Here is an 18,886-nt window from a genome sequence, read left to right on the forward strand (position 1 = left end):
TAACTTTCTTCTCAGCATACGAAAAACCTAGACGCTTCCTTTCTTCCAAATTCGTGTTTCCCTCTTCATCCGTCACACTGTCCCTCCAAACCGTCTGTAAAGCTCTTATAAACCATTTCTCGCCTCTGAATCTTTAACACTTGTTTACCTCTTAGTCTTTGTCTGATCTTCCGCTTCGCGAAATGGCGGCCATGCTGGTAACCTCTTTTTTGTCCTCCATCTTTTGCTGCTCTTGTAGTCATGTGACGTTGCTCTAACATCTTGTTTTCGTTTTCGCAGCAACCCCAGATCATTTTGTTGAAGGAAGGTACAGACACTTCACAGGGGAAGCCCCAACTGATTAGCAACATCAACGCGTGCATGGTGGTGGCAGATGCCGTTCGATCGACTCTGGGACCGAGGGGGATGGACAAGTTGATTCACGATGAGAAGGGAAACACCACCATCTCCAACGACGGTGCCACCATCATGAAGCTACTTGACATCGTCCATCCCGCTGCCAAGATCCTTGTCGACATTGCCAAATCTCAAGATTCGGAGGTAGGTGTCGATTCTTTGAGCTCCTATCTATGTTTGCCTTTAAGGCGATTAGATAAAGGTGTTGGAGAGGGTTGCAAGAATATTAAGCGTTTGCTCGAGTGTGGTGTGGATAAAAAAATTCTCATGGTTGATATGGATGCTCTATCTCTAAATCAGCACATGATTGAAGAAGCGTTACCTACCTTGATTTTGATTATTTGAATAGAGAAATTGAAGAAATGAGCAGGTAGAATCGAAAGATACAAAGTAGCGGGAAGTTGTCCTTGTAGTTTGTTCTAATTGCTTGTGCAAGTGTCATGTGATTCTCCACGTTCATTAAGAGAGAGAGAGAGAGAGAGAGAGAGAGAGAAAGAGAAGCGGACTGGACAAGAGATAGTTTGAAGAAGAAATATGAAACTGTTCAATTACATTATGTAGACAAAGCAAAACTAGTCTGAGAAGTAAATGCGAGGCCTTACAAAAACGAAGAAGTAACTGTGAAGGGAGTGCAGACCCTTGCAAGATGCTGTGCAAGGATATTGAAGCCTTATATTGTACTCATAAATTGGTCTCATGTTCTGACGACTGGGGAAGAGTATAAGTTGCACCTAAATATGTAAAACGTGAAGATGCTTGTTGCCATTTTATTTTTCAAAATGCAATACTGAATTTTTATCTTAAGAACTTTTGCCGTCAGGGTACCCATTTAATCTCATTGGTGGACCTCTTAAAACATCTGTTTGGATGGGTGTCATATGCTTGTGATCACTTCTCTTTTCTGATGACAACGAGAGACCTCAAAGGTTATCAGGATTTTGATTGATGATATTTTGCCATTGTATTAAGACTCTGTTAGGGGGTTTACTCTGGTTGAGATGCTCTTTAAATGTGGAAGGTACCCAAAATACAAATGGTTTGTATAGAAGTACATTCATTAGATTTTCCTATTCTATCATTTTTCAGAACCTAATTGCTCTTGTCTGATATCAGTTGTTTTATTTAACTCTGGAGCTCTTTCACTTTTTTTTTTCTTGAAAAGGAAACTCTTTTACTTTAAATTTTTCTAATTGAAAAAACATGTGCATGCACATACATAAAGCAGAGTTATTTCATTGAAATGTATTTTAAGAAGATTTCTGCAGTTGGTCAATTTTGAAATATGAAAATCCGTTTTTCTCATTTTATTGAACAGTAAACAGCTTAGCAGATTTTGCTTGGAGGGGATTGCCTCCAATCTCTCAATTGTTTGGTCAACCTCCCCCCTAAGCCTTTTCTAAGTTGTTTGCTTTGTGGCCTTGGGCTTAATGATATATGCCTTTATTATTATTATTATTTACTTTCTTCTCTTGTTTGTGTTCAGGTTGGCGATGGTACCACAACTGTGGTGCTTCTAGCTGGAGAGTTTCTAAAAGAGGCTAAACCCTTCATTGAGGATGGTGTCCATCCTCAAAACCTAATCCGCAGTTACAGGACAGCAGCCTATCTGGTATTTTTTCAATTCTCATTTTTTCTTAAAAAATAAAGGTGTGATTCATTTTCTTAGCTGTTAACGTTTTACATATTCCTATCAGGCAATTAATAAAATCAAAGAGCTCGCTGTGAGTATTGAGGGAAAAAGTTTAGAAGAGAAGAAAAGCTTATTGGCCAAATGTGCTGCTACAACATTATCATCCAAGCTTATTGGTGGAGAAAAGGAGTTTTTTGCAACCATGGTCGTAGATGCTGTAATGGCAATTGGGAATGATGACAGATTGAACTTAATAGGCATAAAAAAGGTATACTAATCATATTTGAAATGTTTGTGGTATGTAGGTTTAATCTATCTGAAATTTTATTATATCATATAAAACATTTGAATGAATAAAGTTAACTGTGTAATTTTAAAACCTAAAACGTGATACGAAGTAATAAGCATCACTTTAGCTCAAAAGAAGCATGAGAACTTCATCACAATTTGCATACACCTGCAAATCTTGAGTTGCATGTTGCAGGCTTTTTGTATTAGGTTACTTTGTATTAGGTTATATTTTATCATATTTGTGTCACTGTTGATGCAAAGCCATGTTTGATGTTAGTTATCAGGTCATGTCACGTATCTTGTATTTCATCCATGCGTCTACATACCATATTTCTTGTGTATTTATTTACACAATATTGTTTTGAAAGAGCACATTTATTCGTTAAGAAGATAAAATGATGAAAAAGGTAAATTTTGCAAGTGTTCCACAAAATCTTCTTATACTTCTTTTCTAAAATACCTAATTAACAAGTGGAAAAATACCTAAGATCCTATTTTTCTCTTCACCATGTGTATTTGCATGAGCTGTTCAGGGTTTTTTTTTTTTTTTTTTTTATGATCAAGGAGAGGAAAAAATTCATAAGGAAAAGATATTACATGGCTTTGACTGCATCAATCTTAAATGACAAAAATAGATGAATAAATTGGAAAGAGCTAGTCAATAAAAAATATGCTACTCACAACAAAATGTTGCCGAGAAGCACCTGATCTAGCAAGGGAATTTGCACTTCTCAGAGTTTACCTCCAAGAAATATTCAACGATGCTGTAAAATTTTGAAATCTTTTTGGACAAACTGAGTAGAGTTCTATAAAATTTCTAAGCTTCTTTTATGAGTTATGTAAGTTCAGAACTGCTGGAAATGTTTCCCACCTTGCCATAAGAGTTCCTCTCTTGCTTTGGAGCTTTTATCTTAGGAAGGGTATTTCTTAGTCATTCCATAATCTCTCTAGTAAATGGTCTTGAGTATGCAGAAGTGGCTCATTGTACAGATTGGTTGCCTTTAGGATGAGTTTTTTTATGAAAATTTCAGCAGAATAATTCTTGCAAATAGATATATAAAAGTGTACGTTTTCTGGTTTATATAATTATGTAAAAATAAAGATTTGGGTGAAGGAAGAGGAGAAAGGAGAAGAAGAATTTTCTGAAGAGCCCGAAAAGGTTTCATTGGGAACTGTGCACGAATTCCCAGACTTCTTAAATAAGGATTTTGAGTTAAAAATTACAGAACTGCCCTTATATACTTAATAAACCTTAATCTCCTTATATCTCCCTAAATACACTATGTACATGGAAATTTTACCACTGATATAATTTAACATACAGAATAAGATTACATAAAGAAAATTAACCACTGAAGTGGTAAAATAACCAAAATTCCCGGGATGTATTTTCTAACAAATTATATAAGCATATTTTATGGTAAGCAATGTGGTCAGGTTTGAAAAGAACACATGATAGTTGTATAACCTTATGAAAGTGGACATTCGGTTGTAGAATGGATCCATCCAAAAAAACTCAGTCTGAAGCAGAGTTATTTCTTGGAAAGTCTGATGAAAGATTCTAGAGACTCTTTTGTTTAACGGGTGGTATTTGTAACAATGACGTCATCTGTAGGTTCCAGGTGGTACCATGCGAGATTCATTCTTTGTTAATGGCGTTGCTTTCAAGAAGACTTTCTCTTATGCTGGTTTTGAGCAGCAACCAAAGCAGTTTGTCAACCCAAAAATTCTTCTGCTGAACATTGAACTAGAGCTTAAATCTGAGAAGGAGAATGCAGAAATTAGGTAGCTTTACTTGGTCTAGTTTTTTTATAGCCTGATTTTAATGTGCTTCCAACTAACATCTTGTCTTTCTTTCTCAAAAAATAAAAAATCTTCTTATTGTCTTCAGATTATCAGATCCACTGCAATATCAATCTATTGTGGATGCTGAGTGGAATATCATATATGACAAATTGGATAAATGTGTAAAAAGTGGGGCAAAAATTGTCCTCTCACGTTTGGCAATTGGTGATTTGGCAACACAGGTAGTTTTCCTTTGGCAGACTCATACAAATTGTTAGAAGTATTGCTTATAATTAATATTTTCTTGTCTATGTAGTATTTTGCAGATAGAGATATTTTTTGTGCCGGTCGTGTGACAGAAGAGGACTTGAAACGAGTAGCTGCAGCAACTGGTGGTACTGTGCAGACAACTGTCAATAACATACTTGATGAGGTTTAGTTGTGTCTACCATTCTTCTTAATGCTCCTGTTTCTTCTTCATCTTCTCAATACTATTATTTTATCTATATAAATATTTAGCTCAGTAATGCAACCCTTCATAACACTATTTAGTCAGTTGTTTTCTGTTTCTTTTGTTTTTGGAATCTATGGTCATTACTGAGAGATCTGAATGATCAACTTTTTTTCATGCACAGCTCCCTCTTACTAACTCAATCAACTTAACTCTTTTTTCGTGGATGTCCTTTTTCAAGTTTGGATTTTAATGGGATGATTTATGAGCTAAAGAAGCTAGATTCAGTGATCAAAATCGTAAAAGTGTTGTCTTTTGGTTAACGTACTTAGCCCATTTATTGAGAAAATACATTGTAAAATGGCAGGCATTGGGGTGTTGAAGAAAGCTAATTAGCTTCAATGCGGCTATTTAAGTATCTCTTATATTTGTCCTACAGCTACTATCACAATTGTCATTAGTTTCTTATGTTTTTCCCACTATGGTGGGAAAGGGGTAAGGAGCTGCATGGTCACCTATTTAAAAGTAACATATGGAGTTAGTTGAACGCTACAGGTTTCAGTTATGCTATTTCCTGCATAAAGGTTGAAGTTTAATTGCATACATTAGACATATTAGAAGGAATTTAAAAAACTATACATAGCCATGGGTTCTGTATCGTAGGTTTTTCCATTATCTGATTGGTTGATACTCTTTTCTACACAGTTTGTCATGAGTAGTCCATTATTCGTGTTGCACTCTCTCTTTTTCTCTCTTTTTCTTTTTGTAATCTGGTTATTTGTTATTTTTTCTGTTGCAATTTTCATTTTTTTTCTATGACTACTTGGATGAACTCTCCTTCTAAGTAGACAAGGATGTCTTATTTTGTGGGCAAGGTTCTTGGCTCTTGTGAACTTTTTGAGGAAAAGCAAGTGGGAAATGACCGCTTCAATATTTTCAGTGGGTGTCCTTCTGGTCAGACAGCAACAATTGTTCTTCGTGGTGGTGCTGATCAGGTGTGTATAACTTGGGCTTAATGGTGATGAAATTGCTTGTGTCTTGTCTGTATAATTTAGCCATTTGTAGGTATGCTATGATTTTGAGTTTTTAATTTTAATTAATTTATTTATTTATTCGTTGTTATTGTAGTTTATTGAGGAAGCAGAACGGAGCCTACATGATGCAATCATGATTGTCAGGAGAGCTTTGAAGAACTCTACTGTTGTTGCAGGGGGTGGCGCTATCGATGTATGCTATTTATGTCAACTCATAAAGAATTCACATGTGTTTTTTTTAAGAATGTGTGGGACTAGTTTTATAATTGACCCTGGTCCTACGATTTAGAAATGATTTTTCAGTTGGGGTTTTCTTTCCCATATTTATGAGACTATCATTTTACAGTTCCACCATAAGATCAAAGCCCAGTCTTGTGACCAGGCCCATTTGCCTCTTAATGGTGAAAATTCTTTAGCAGATTTAGATTGGTCTGTTTGGCTCAATTGGCCCCTTGGGTGGTCGGGAGGAATATGGGGGTGTCGTGTGTTTATCAACATCGGAAAGAACAATTGAATTTTTTTATTATATTCTAATTTACTTGTTATTGTGGCAGATGGAGATAAGTAGGTTTCTCAGGCAGCATGCTCGAACTATTGCTGGCAAGTCTCAGCTGTTTATAAATTCATTTGCCAAAGCACTGGAGGTAGGAAATATTTCAACTTCCTGAAACTTCTATTAAATCTGTTATTCTTCATTGTCATCGTCAGCCTGTTAAGATATTGTCGTCCTAGTGGTTAGATATATCTGGAGATGAATTTTTAATTTTAAAAGAAGTTAAGATATAAAAGATCAGGCTGTGTTGATTTGACTATTCTTTTTTTTTTTTTTTTTTTGTGGTGGCAATGCAAATTTATGACTCAAAAGCCTTTTTGCTGTTGGTATTTTGTGTGGGATGCAGATATCTTCTTTTAACTATTTGAATTGTAAAATTTTGTAATTTTTGTGTTGTATTTGTATGAATAGAGCCGTCTATTCAAGAAGTAATCCTTTTTGTTTGTTCTTTCCTGATGATAGTGTCAATGAGTAAACGCACTGAGTGTTTAAATAGGAAAATGTAAACATGGAGACTTGATTTCCAGTGATTTTAAATTAGTTTATTCAAGACTAAATTTATATCAGTGAGATTCTTTTTTCCATTGGCAATTTCCTCTGAAAAATTGCAACTTGCTTTGGTTAAAACTACTCTGATGCTGTTGTTGTCGTAGTTTTTCAAATAATGTTGCATATGGGCAGCAGTGGCATCGTAGTAGTGTTTAAAGATAATTTTGCATGTTTTCATGGGCTGAAATTAGGATGTTTGTTCATCTAGTGAGCCTGATAATGGTTGTGAAATGTTTATGAGCCAAAATAGTATGCATGGGATGAAGTATGCATGCCAAAGAATATGGGTGGCCTGGGAATCCGGAAAACTAGAGAAATGAATCAAGCTTTGTTGCTGAAATGGCTATGGAAGTTTAATACTCACTCCTCAAATCTTTGGAAGGAAATGGTTCTCACAAAGGTGGGTGGGGATCCTCACTTGTGGATGTTTGGTGGGAATCGTACAGCCCTCTCCCCAATATGGAGGGCATTATACCTTCTGCTTCCTAAATTCCATTTGGCTAGTAGATTCTATGCAGACAATGGTAGATCGCTCTAAGTTTTGGGATGATTTGTGGATTGGGCAAGAACCCCTGCAGGCTGCATTCAGGAGTCTTTATCTTCTCACGACTCGTAGAGAGATATCAGTAGCAAAAGCTTTTGAGGGGGGGAATATGAATCTACATCCTAGAAGAGGTCTCTCAGATAGTGAGGCTCTGGAGGCTAGTCGATTGATGGATCTTGTTGCTTCATTTAAAATTCGTCCTTTGGAGGCTGACAAGCTCATTTGGTGACCAAACAAAAAGGGTTCCTTCACGGTCTCATCAGCATATGGTTTTTTAAACATTGGTAACTCGGCTTGGAGGGTGAATGACATCAAATTTGTATGGCATTTATGTGCCCCTCCAAAGGTAAAGTTCTTCATGTGGAGTGCCTGTCAAGGTAAAATTCTCTCGGCAGCCGTTTTGAGAAGAAGAGGTCATCCCTCAGTGGATCCCATTTGTCCATTTTGCAACTTTGAAAATGAAACTACTAGCCATATTCTTCTCCATTGCAGCTTTTCTTGGAAGGTGTGGATCAACATTCTTGGAAAGTTTGGTTTTCAGTTCTGCATGGCGGCAGATCTGCTTTTCGTTCAGTAAATCTCTCATGGGTACCCCTTTGCTGAGTCTTGGAAAGATGATGTTCTCTGCATGTACAAGTTTTATCCCGTGGGGTCTTTGGAATAAGCGAAATAGAAGACGTTTTGATGCAAAAGGTGCATCCTTAGACCGAGTTGCAGATAGAGTGGTTGGGCAAATATCAGCTTGGCTATTAACCAAGAAAGCTCTCTCCTTATCTGGGTTCCTCCATTCGTGAAAATTGGAGAAACTTGGCATTGATACACATCGGGAAAAAGCCTCCGGTCATGAAAGAATGGTCTCCTCCTGATCTTGGTTTCCTAAAGTTAAATTTTGATGGTTCGTCTCTTGGCAACCCTGGTATTTCTGGTTTTGGAGGAGTTATTTCAAACCATTCCGGTAATCAGCTCTTCACTTATGCTGGACCCCTTGGTATATCAGACTCTACGTCTGCTGAATTGCATGGTCTCCTTTCCGGTCTTCATATCTTCAGAGATAAATGTAGGGGGCCTCTCCACATTGAAGGTGACTCCAAAGTGGTAATAGGTTGGTGTGAGAACGCATCTTCTCCTCCATGGATTGAGATATTTTTAAAGAAATTTTAGATATTACCTCAATTGTTCCTTGTATTTGGTCTCACATTCCGAGATCCGCAAATTCGGCGACTGGTGTGTTTGCCAGGCAGGAAGCTACCCTACAATCACTGGTTGTAAGGGATGTGCTCCCTCAAATTTTGTAATTCTCTTTCGTTTTATTAATACATCTTCATAAAAAAAAAAATAGTAAACCATGTCAAGGATGTAACTGGTTATCCTACTGTCTAGCATGTCTTGTGTGGCTTAAACATACAGTAATATTGTTGATTATTTGAATGAAAAAAGTATCTCATATGGGCTTAAATATATTGGCAATTGTTTCCAGTTGCTATTTGTAAACAAGTTTCATTTGATCAACTTTTACATTCTGTGTTGAGGGGAAACTGGTATATCTGGATCCTGAAAGTTGATTCTATCCGAGCATAGTGTATTTTCTCATTGCACTGGACTTGATGGTTCTTATTTTGAATTTAATTTTGTCCTAACTCTGCACATTATTTTTTTATTTAATTTTGTTCTATTTTGCAGATTATTCCTCGACAACTCTGTGATAATGCTGGATTTGATGCAACTGATGTTCTTAACAAACTCAGACAAAAACATGCACTCCCATCTGGTTAGTCTTTTATTGGTTTTTGGGTTTTGTTTTCACTTATTCTAGTTTTATTTTTGAACCCTACAGGGAAAAAAAAGAAGCCAATTTGTTGTTAAGTTGGGTTGCGTTGCTTGCAAAAGAGGACTTAGGCAATTATAGTGTTTTTTAGTTTTTTTTTTTTTTTCTTTTTCCAAAAAAGCCTATGGTGCTACCATGTTTTTCTCTTTTCACTAACTGAAGGAAAATGTTGCTCCTCATTGATGCGATACCATATGCACAGATGTCAGTGTTGCCAATATTTCTCTGCTGACACCTACATTGCTTATGGCAGGTGAAGGTGCTCGTTATGGAGTGGATATTAATACTGGCGGCATTGCAGATTCTTTTGCAAACTTTGTGTGGGAACCTGCCGTTGTGAAGGTACTTAAGACTGGCTATGTACTGTTTTCTTTCATTTTTTGTTTCATCATCAGCTGCTAATTTTATTATGACAAATTTTCGCAGATTAATGCTATAAATGCCGCAGCTGAAGCAGCATGTCTTATTCTTAGTGTGGATGAGACTGTAAAAAATCCTAAGGTATGCCTGATGTGTTTTTGTGTTTCAACTTCTTTGAGAAGAGTATACTTCTTGTTGCCTCATGGGTTTCCTTTCTTAATATGGATGTGTTATTGAAGTGTCTGTCTTAAAAACCTGAGAGTTGCATATCCACAAGTCGGCTGTTAATAAAATATGATCTAACTGTAAGCATTTTTCATTTTGATGTAACTGTAACTATTGTTTTCATTTGTGTCTGAGTTATATTTTTTTCCCTTAACACTTGGAATCTTAATATTTACGTAAGTGGATCCAAAAAGCAAGCATGCCTGCCATACACACACTCCCACGTGTTTACTCGTTATAAAGAAAGACAAAAATACAAATATTTTGTAAATTTTCGCATGTTTTCTATTTTTCTGTAAAATATCGAGAACTAAATTTTTTTTCTTTTGTGATTCTTGTTTCAAAAATATATTTTTTCCCATTCCATTCCATTTCAAAAAAAATTCTGCTAGACTTGTTTGGAAATGTGAAATGCATGAACCTTAATATTTAAGTTTCTAAAGGCTTTATGGTGGGGCACTATTCTTTTGAATCATTTTGGTCTAAGGCAATTTTTATACTTTATTGATTCAAGTACCAACTCTGTACTTTATTTTGGTTTTATCATGCATTTGTGTTTCCAGTTTCTATGCAGTCATCCTTGTAGTTAAGAAGTATTGTTATTATCATATTTTATTGTCTGGTTAATGTTATAGTTTTCTCTGGGTTTTCTCATGCAGTTATGTTTCCAGTTTGTATGCAGTCGTCCTTGTAGTTAAGAAGTATTGTTGTTATCATTTCTAATTTTGTGTAATGCTATACTTTTATCTTTTTATTAATACAATTATCTAACATTACAAAAAAAGATCCTTTGTATTCATGCCCTTTTGATCTGTACTCGTGTACTTGATCAACACTAGTGTCTATATTCAAGTTGCTCGCTCCCTCTTATTAGCTTTTAGATTTTCAAGATTTAGTTGGTAATCTTGCAACATCAATGTATTCTAAGAAATGAATGCAGTATATTGTTTGTTATTGATAGTCTATGTGCATGGCAGTCTCGCTATTTTGCTCAGGATTTGGTTATCGATTGAAGATACTCATGTTTTTTCCTGCTTAAATTTATTTAGTCTGAGAGTGCCCAAGGTGAGGCTGCTGCAAGTGCAATGGGTCGAGGTCGTGGTGGTGCTTTCCGTGGTCGTGGTCGAGGCATGAGGAGGCGTTGATCTTTTCTGGACATGGAACCTGTACCATGTTGATCTTTCATAGCATCAGGATCCATAGATGGTGCCACAATTTGGAGCCTCAGTTTTGTCTATGTGGGCTTTATTGTTCGAGTTATCGTTCTTGTACACCGTCCCCTAAAGTTGAAGGGTTACCATATCTTGATTCGGTACAATCACATGGAAATTTGTATTGGTCATGGCTTCATTTGGAACCTCATCGCCTGCAGGCGTTTATTGAGAGAGTAGAGAGTGCAATTCCTTGTATCTTAGCCTCTGATGAGAAGTGACGTTTGTAGTGTTGATGTTGCCTTTTTTCAATTTTCAAGGACTTGAGATTAGGCAAACTTGGGAATGGCTTTGACAAAATAGTTGCGTTGCCATATAGAACCAGAGTCTCAACAAGTGGTGGGAAGATTTTCATTTTTGGGCGGCTTCATGTCTGTTGAAGTCATGACCTGTGCTCCAATTAGAATTTTATTAAGTCATGTCTGTGTTCTTGCAGGGTCTGGAATTAACGATCGTCGCCTTATTCGGCCGACTGAAATTACTTATATGCTGTTTTAAGTAACCTCTGTCTTGGAAGACCAGCTCTTGTTAACTCGAGTTGCGACAACTAAAAGAGCTCTTTTAAGTTATGATTCTTGACAATCAAGTCAGAGAAGCTTCTTATGGGCATCTGCACCTCACTGACTATTTTGAAGGGTTTCCTTTACTGGAGTGATCAGTGGTTTTCTAGTAACGCTGTTGTTAACTCATAGTTACAAGTGAAATCTTAAGACGACTCCAATTCTCTCTCTCTGAGGTTGTCTCACCGTTTCACTCACTAAACACAACTCTGTGCGTATTCCCTGATCAATCGACCAATAATGAAGCCCATCAAAGAACCCTTTATGAAAGCCGACGAAACTCTTTGAGCCATGAAGCGCCGCAAATTGGATTGCAAAAACTTTATCGTCTTCTTTGGGATTTCTCCCACCTTCAAGACCAGCTACTGATCATCTTCCCCCGGATATATCTTCTTTGGACCACTGCACCGATTGCCAAACTTGGTTGAAAATCCGTTTCATTGACACCATCAAGAACGCCCAATTTACTGCTGGCTCAACTTGGCTAGACCCCAAGCTGGAACCTGAGCACAACTATTCTAATTTTTTTATTTTTTTATATCAATGTCATTTATTTAAAAAGCTACTGAAGTAAAAAAATCTAATCCAACCCCGTCCTATCGCATGATTCATAAAAGGAAACATTCATCACTACATGGGCAGAGTTGCGTTAAGGTAGCCACCCCTAATCCATGCAAATACCATCCTAAAGAAAGACGAGCTATAATGGTTGACAAACAGAGCAGTTTGGGATCGAACTGAAATATGCAAAACTTGAAATAACTAAACGGTATTGAAGAAGAGGTTTCATACAAACTATGGAGGCCAGAAACAAAAAAAACTAGAAAACCAGACCAAGAAAACTTAGCCAGCCAAAATCGTGTTCTGCTTCTAGACTCTGCGTCAATGCCCATAAGATAACGAGTAACTCAACGGGTAGCTTGAGCGGCTGGTGAAGAATCAACGACGTTCTTTGCTAACATGAAAGTACGAACCGCCAACTGTTTTGTGTTCTCAATAATCTGCTCGTACCTGAAACCAAATGGAACAATAAATGTATATAACACTACTCCGATCTCTGGGGAAGATAAAACACTTCGCAGCAGTGAACACAGAAAAGTCGTAACTTACACATTGAGATGATTGGGTCCCATAACAACAGTCCCTGATTTGGCGTCAATCTTGGCATCAAGTTTGGCATTCCTTACTAGATTTACGATCCATCTTTCAGCCTCATCATAACCCATATTCAACTTCTCCGCAAGCATCCTGAACCAAATAACCAGAGCAAATATTAGCGGGCATCAGAACAGAACATTGATAACACTTTATCAAAACAAAAAAGTGGGCAAATAACAGAGCCACATTTTACCCACATACGAACTACATGAAGTAAACTAGAAATGAAGGTGGTATGAACTAAAATGTTGAAATGGATGTGTGACCAAAGTTGAAACTCAGGAAGCGAAAGTATTAAAACAGTAAGGTGTAAGCCTCTTGAGATGTTGTGGCATGCTCAACAGAAACAAGTAATGAACCTATTTAGAAGGGTTCTGCTGATGACCGTTGAGGGGCAAACGAATGGAAGAAAATGGTCTCTAAGGAGGATCAATCTAACAAACATCAAAATGAAGATCCCTGCAGATAAACCCAACATTGTTGGGATAAAGCTCTAACATGATGACAGTAGTGATAGTAATGAATTTTAATATATATATAAAGGAAACAAAGATACGAGGTGATGGGAAGCGAGAGGAGAAGGCGGAAAAAATGTCACATCCCACTTGCTCAGAAAAACGTAAGGAGATGATATTATGCAATACAGCCCTCCCAATTAAAATGTTGATGTAGGAAGCAAGAAGAAATCCAATCTCAGAATAAGTTTCTCAGGTACAAGAAACACATTAATCCCCTACATTTTTTTTGTTTTCATAGGAATATAAATTCTTGTATTCTTTCATGTGATAAAAGAAAAGGTTCACACTTCCACAGCACTAAAAATGAAGCTTACCAAAGAAGAATAGAATGACCAACAAACATGTTTGCAAAGCTTGACAACTGATGCCATATTATGACACTAAAATAAACATCCACAGAAACCACAGAACCAAGTATGACTGGAATTTAAGACCTCAAACAGAGACAATGATAGGAATATTGACCTCACACCAACTTAGTGACCAAACTGTGCAGCAAAGGAAAAGTTATTCACAGCTTAGAGACTAATATACATGTAAGCTTAACTGGAAGATTATCACAACTCAATCAATGTCATACAGCACAGAATGATACAATAACAGAAGGAAAAAATCATTGAGAGAAACGAATCTAATATCACAATGTTTTAGGACAAACATCAAGAATAAACACTTAAGGTCCAAAATCTCAGTATTGTATTAAAATTCAATTGACAAACAACAAGATCACAACATCACACAAACAGTTGTGATCAACTTGCTCATATAAATATCAGTAGTAAAGACTAAATATTTAGGGAAAAATTACTTCCAATCAAGTAGTAAAAAGAAACCCTAAGTGGTCGAGAACCACCAATAAGATCAAGTGAACTTAATCAATTAGAAAATAAAGCCAGAAGAAAAATAAATTGAATTAAATTTCAAAAAATAAAATTAATCCACCCATGTTCAGGTTGATACTAACTGATCATTCAAAATTAGAAAACAATAACAATAAAATAAAATAAAATAACCATTGATACTAAATTGGAGCTCAGTATAGTGGATACTCACGCAATGTCAATGCACTGGTGTATACGGCAGTAAGTCTCAAAAATGAAGAGACGAGCATTCTCAAGAAATTCATCTCTCAATGGTACAGTACTAAAGTTGGCATCATCAACCCTTTTGCCCAGGAATGGATCACTCATAATTACCTGCATAACAGTTCAGGCACCAATGTAAAGACAATACTAAAACTAAGAAAGTTAATCAGAAATCAAACTCGCAAACCTCAACCAAAGATCCCTATATAAGTTTCTTTTCATTTTCTTATATAATTACAGATCCTTCACTTTTGATCTGTATCAATTTATATTTCTGTTTCGTGGAAATAAAATAACTTACATGAAAGAATGAAGGGAAGGACATACATTAGAAGGGCAAGAAAGGAAAAGAAACAGAAGGCAACAGGTAATAAAGCTAATAAACTAATGCAGCTACACATGAAGCTAAAAAATGGAGGTCTGATCTGACAAGTGCAAGTGAAGTATATAAGAAGATCCTCAAGCAACAGACAAATTCATTAATTTCCATGCTACTCTTATTCATATAAAACACAATGCATTCTTTGACAAAAAGGATTTAGACAGGAAAAGGATGAGGATTCTATTACGACCATCTAGCATTTGTCAACACTAATTTATTTTAAGCCTACAAAAAGAACCAAATCTTGAAAAGCAAAAACAAAAAAAGTAATATAGAGCGAAGTTACCCCTGATATCCAAGCCTATTTCCACAAGCAAGAACATGTCCCCATCATTTATGCACTAGTTATGGTTCAATCCATGGATTATCCTTAGCTAATCAATGAAAAAGTACAATTTTCCTTTGTTAAGATTGAGCCCAGTTCCATCCATAAATAATTAGCAACTTAGGAAGTCTATTGTTCAACCTTAAAAACATACAACTTTTCTTAAAACTGATCTATGTAGGACTATTTCCATTAACACTCTGCCTTATATGCAGGCTTATACATATGAATAACAGGTGTGGACAACACAGATGGTGTACAAACTCAACGGGGCATAGATTGGGCCCAACAAACAGACTTCCTGCTCTGATACCATGTTAAAATTGAGCATGATTTCATTCATAAATGACTAGCCACTAAGGAAACCTATTCCTCAACATTCTATATCAACAAATTTTCTTAAGACTTATCTATATGGGATTATTTCCAACCCCTGCTTTGGCATTTAGTCCTAAATGTAGAGAGATCTACATTATTTAAGGCCAAATAACTCTCTTTACCAATTTATCTTGAATACCAAAATAGGCTTTTTCAAATTCTGCAGCTCTCTTTTCTTTTTAATCGTAAAATGTCTACACCTTTGGGATTAATATTTCAAAAAAACAGAAATACAAGAATAAGATTCTCAAAGCAGAGAATTCAAAGTTACCAGGCATTCTCGATCCTCTACAACATCAAGTTTTTCAGAATAAATGAAGTAACTTCTACTACACTACAGTACCAGTTACCATGCAAAATTGAATAACCTCATTAACAGGAAGGGCTAATATAAAAGAGAGATAGAAAGAAGCTAGATAGAAATGCCTTAGATCTTCTATCAGACAAAGGTAATCAACAGAGGTAATCAACGGCCCAGAACTCACATCTTCACACTCCCTTAGCTTCTTTTGAGCACCCTCAAAGTCATAGTTTACATAGAGGCACTCCAGAAACTCAGTGATGGGATCTTTGTAACAATACTGCTCCTGCTGGATGACCTTGATCAACTCTTTGAGCATGTTCCTTCTCCTTTTATTAACAATCACGGCAGTGGCAACATATCGCAGAAGATGGTGTGCATTTGTTTGAATAGCATTCAAGTACCTGAAAACTACCAGAATCATGACTAAACTGAAAAATTAAAGTTCTCTAGCAGAAAAAAAAGGGGTAATAGACTCCTCTGTCACGTGTTCTTCTGTTTATTATCCCTTTTTTGTTAATTTTTAGCACTAAAATTTACCAAATTACACAAACATATACAAACTACTTGAGATTTAGCACCACATAACAATCAGTCCTAGGAAGTCTATATCTTTTACTTCTTTGCCTGCTTTGGTAAACCAGACAATATCGCAAACAGCAGACAGATTCTTCTATACAAACTACACTATTAATTTACTAGAATAGTAATAAAAAAAAAACTTGGATAAGTAGTCCAAATTTGTACATATGGCAATGGAAGTATCTCTCAAATATGAGACCAGTATGAATAGATTGCATAGGCGCACCTATCCTGAAAAAATAAATCAATGATGCCATTTCTCCCATTTTCATGGTTGAAAAATATGAAGAGGCTCCAATGCATTAGCCAAATTCTGTTTTGTAATTGATTCAGTGGAGACGCAAAATTCTGCACAAATGAACAGTCATCACAATCAAAATTAAATTGCAAACAGCAGTATTTGTAGTGAAAAAATGACAACTAACTTTCTTAAGAATATAACAAACCTTTGAGTCAATTATTTCTTTTAAGCGATTAAGTTCCTCAAGAGCAATATCCCAGTTCTGCATAAGAATTTCTGCTGCAAGCTTACCCCAAAGGGCACTCAAGCTGCGGTCGGGATTAGTACACAAAGCCCGGTACTGATACAGATAATCAGCTGCTCCAGAGTAGTTTCCACACTCAAACTGAAATTTGGCATACTGGTATAATGCCTCAATTTGATCTGGACCTATCTGCTCATAAAAATATAGAGGCCCTATAAGACAGAGATAAGGGAATTCTTACGCAGAGCTAATTCACCAGACATTTACAATCTAGATTGCTTCAAACATTCTCACTAAAATTGGGTAACAGACACATGGATAATGGTGCTAACACTATGAAAAAAATTAGCGCTCGTTATATTAACTCAACAATTTCCTGACGGATGATACAATTTTGTGTGCACTTCTTGTTCAGCCAGCAGAAGAAGCTTAGTAGTTAAAGAGGAAGCATATAAGCTGACTTGGTGTACTAACAAGTTTCAATAAGAGAAGTCTTTTTCTTTCCCTTGGTTATTTTAGTTATCCTCCCTCATATAATTCTATCAGAGGCAATTAATAACTCAAAATTTTCCAACCATCTACAGTCACCAGCGAGAAGGATGCCACTTTTTCAGTAAGATAAATGCTTTTTTTAAATAATGGACAGGTTTTATTACTGAGGAAAAACAAGAACAATAGGAGGCCGAGGGCCCCTAAGATACAAGAGGGAAGGAGCTTCACAGAGAGAAGCCAGCTTGAAACTCCCTCCTTAGCCCGAGAGTCATACTGCTTATTGGTCGGCAAGAAAAATTCTCATAAACTTGGATTGCCATTAGTCACAACAATCCAGTGATCGACGCTCCCAACTAACCTGAAACCGATCATTCAACATCTGCAGGTTGTACTGCTTGTCTGACCTGAGCTCCTGCACCAGACTGGCGTTTTGTAGAAAAGTTATCAGTGGCGCCGCAGACTCCTCCAATGATTTCAACCTCGCCACCACTTCCACTCTTCTGTCCACCATATCTAGCACCAGAATCAAATTTTCAAATCCACTTTGATTCTCCCAACAATGGGTACGAACAATTACAGTAAACTCCATAACTCATATGACTCGAAATTTCACAAGTCTTCAATCTGAGCATCATCTAAACTAGACCATCGAAACATAACTTAGGCCCAAAAGAGACCAAAAAAAGATAAATAGATTAAAAAAAAAAAAAAAACCCTTGATGAAAAGTTAATGACGCTAACCTTGAGGAACATCCTCGGTGTGGTAGAGACTCTTGTGGATGTCCATGGCATAGTCAACCATATTAGTCTCACTGAGCAGCTCGATTTTCGCTTTCAAAATCTCATCACCTGGATAGAGCTGACGCTCCTGGAGAAACTCAAACAAGGGAAATACAAGATGACGATCCAGTTGAGGCGCAATTCGGCTCGTTAAGTCATAGTCCGCCATGGCGACTAGCTTGTGCGAAGCTTCACGGAGTTCAAACCGAGAAGTGCAGACAGGGACTAGGGCTTCAGTGGCCAGATCGATTCGAAGTCGAAAGAGAAGGATTGTCCATAGTCGAGGCCCGAGGGGCGCAAAAGAGCTATACAGGCGTTCAGAGATTAGGGTTTTGTTCGAGTGGGCCACTTAAATGAGTGGGCCCACATATTTTCTATCATGGTCTTTTTACCCCGCGGGTTGACCCGTGAACTCGGCCGCGTAGGATTGGAAGGTCAGACTCGCCTCCTCCGTTTTGCGCTAGGATGCGATCTATTATACATATAACTATTTCCCTTTTTCTATTTTTAATATTTAAATCACGTATTTCAATATAAATTCTAAATTTCTTGCCAAGAGGCATGTAGACATCTAGGAGCTATTATGGACTAAATATTTAAATTTTTAAATTCCCTAAGATTGATATTATTAGTGTCACACTTATGTGATTCTCTATATAATCAAAATTTATTTCACTTTAATCCTAATCATGTGTATTTAATTTATAGTTGTCTAATACCAAAATTTAATTAATTTTTAATTAATAATAACAATATTTTTAGTGTATTTTAACATCTTTATAGTATATAAGATGTATATTTCATAATATATTATGGTTCGCCTTAAAATCCGACCCGATGCCCATCCCTAATGTTGCTCAAGCCTAGTTTTTTTATTAAACTTTTTATATCATATTTACAAAAATACCACTACATATAAAAGACGAAATCAAAACTCTCTTTTATGATAGGAACTATTGAGTTAAGATATTTATTAATTTATTGAG

The 18,886-nt window shown here is 36.5% G+C and overlaps 2 protein-coding genes across 2 annotated transcripts; one reads left to right on the plus strand and one right to left on the minus strand.

The window, feature by feature from the left end:
- The first annotated feature begins 11 nt into the window (after positions 1–11).
- Positions 12–11,052, plus strand: LOC137956347 (T-complex protein 1 subunit eta). The gene is made up of 14 exons (XM_068803812.1): positions 12–197; positions 280–540; positions 1,880–2,005; positions 2,091–2,294; positions 3,933–4,102; positions 4,209–4,344; positions 4,419–4,535; positions 5,429–5,548; positions 5,682–5,780; positions 6,142–6,231; positions 8,914–9,001; positions 9,312–9,400; positions 9,485–9,559; positions 10,693–11,052. Exons 1-14 carry the CDS (start codon positions 183–185, stop codon positions 10,786–10,788), a joined length of 1,686 nt encoding a protein of 561 aa, XP_068659913.1. The 5' UTR covers positions 12–182; the 3' UTR covers positions 10,789–11,052.
- A 1,045-nt stretch (positions 11,053–12,097) lies between these two features.
- Positions 12,098–18,199, minus strand: LOC137955303 (eukaryotic translation initiation factor 3 subunit E-like). The gene is made up of 8 exons (XM_068802191.1): positions 17,862–18,199; positions 17,479–17,633; positions 16,590–16,817; positions 16,370–16,491; positions 15,746–15,965; positions 14,144–14,286; positions 12,525–12,662; positions 12,098–12,425 (listed from the first exon to the last, which is right to left on the minus strand). The coding sequence occupies exons 1-8, from the start codon at positions 18,067–18,069 to the stop codon at positions 12,323–12,325; spliced, it is 1,317 nt and encodes a 438-aa protein (XP_068658292.1). The 5' UTR covers positions 18,070–18,199; the 3' UTR covers positions 12,098–12,322.
- Positions 18,200–18,886: the final 687 nt, after the last annotated feature.

The sequence above is a fragment of the Aristolochia californica genome, unplaced genomic scaffold (assembly GCF_029961685.1).
Source record: "Aristolochia californica isolate CCGP_79_NKW_82.1479 unplaced genomic scaffold, dmAriCali1.0.hap1 SCAF_2, whole genome shotgun sequence".
Lineage (NCBI taxonomy): Eukaryota > Viridiplantae > Streptophyta > Magnoliopsida > Piperales > Aristolochiaceae > Aristolochia > Aristolochia californica.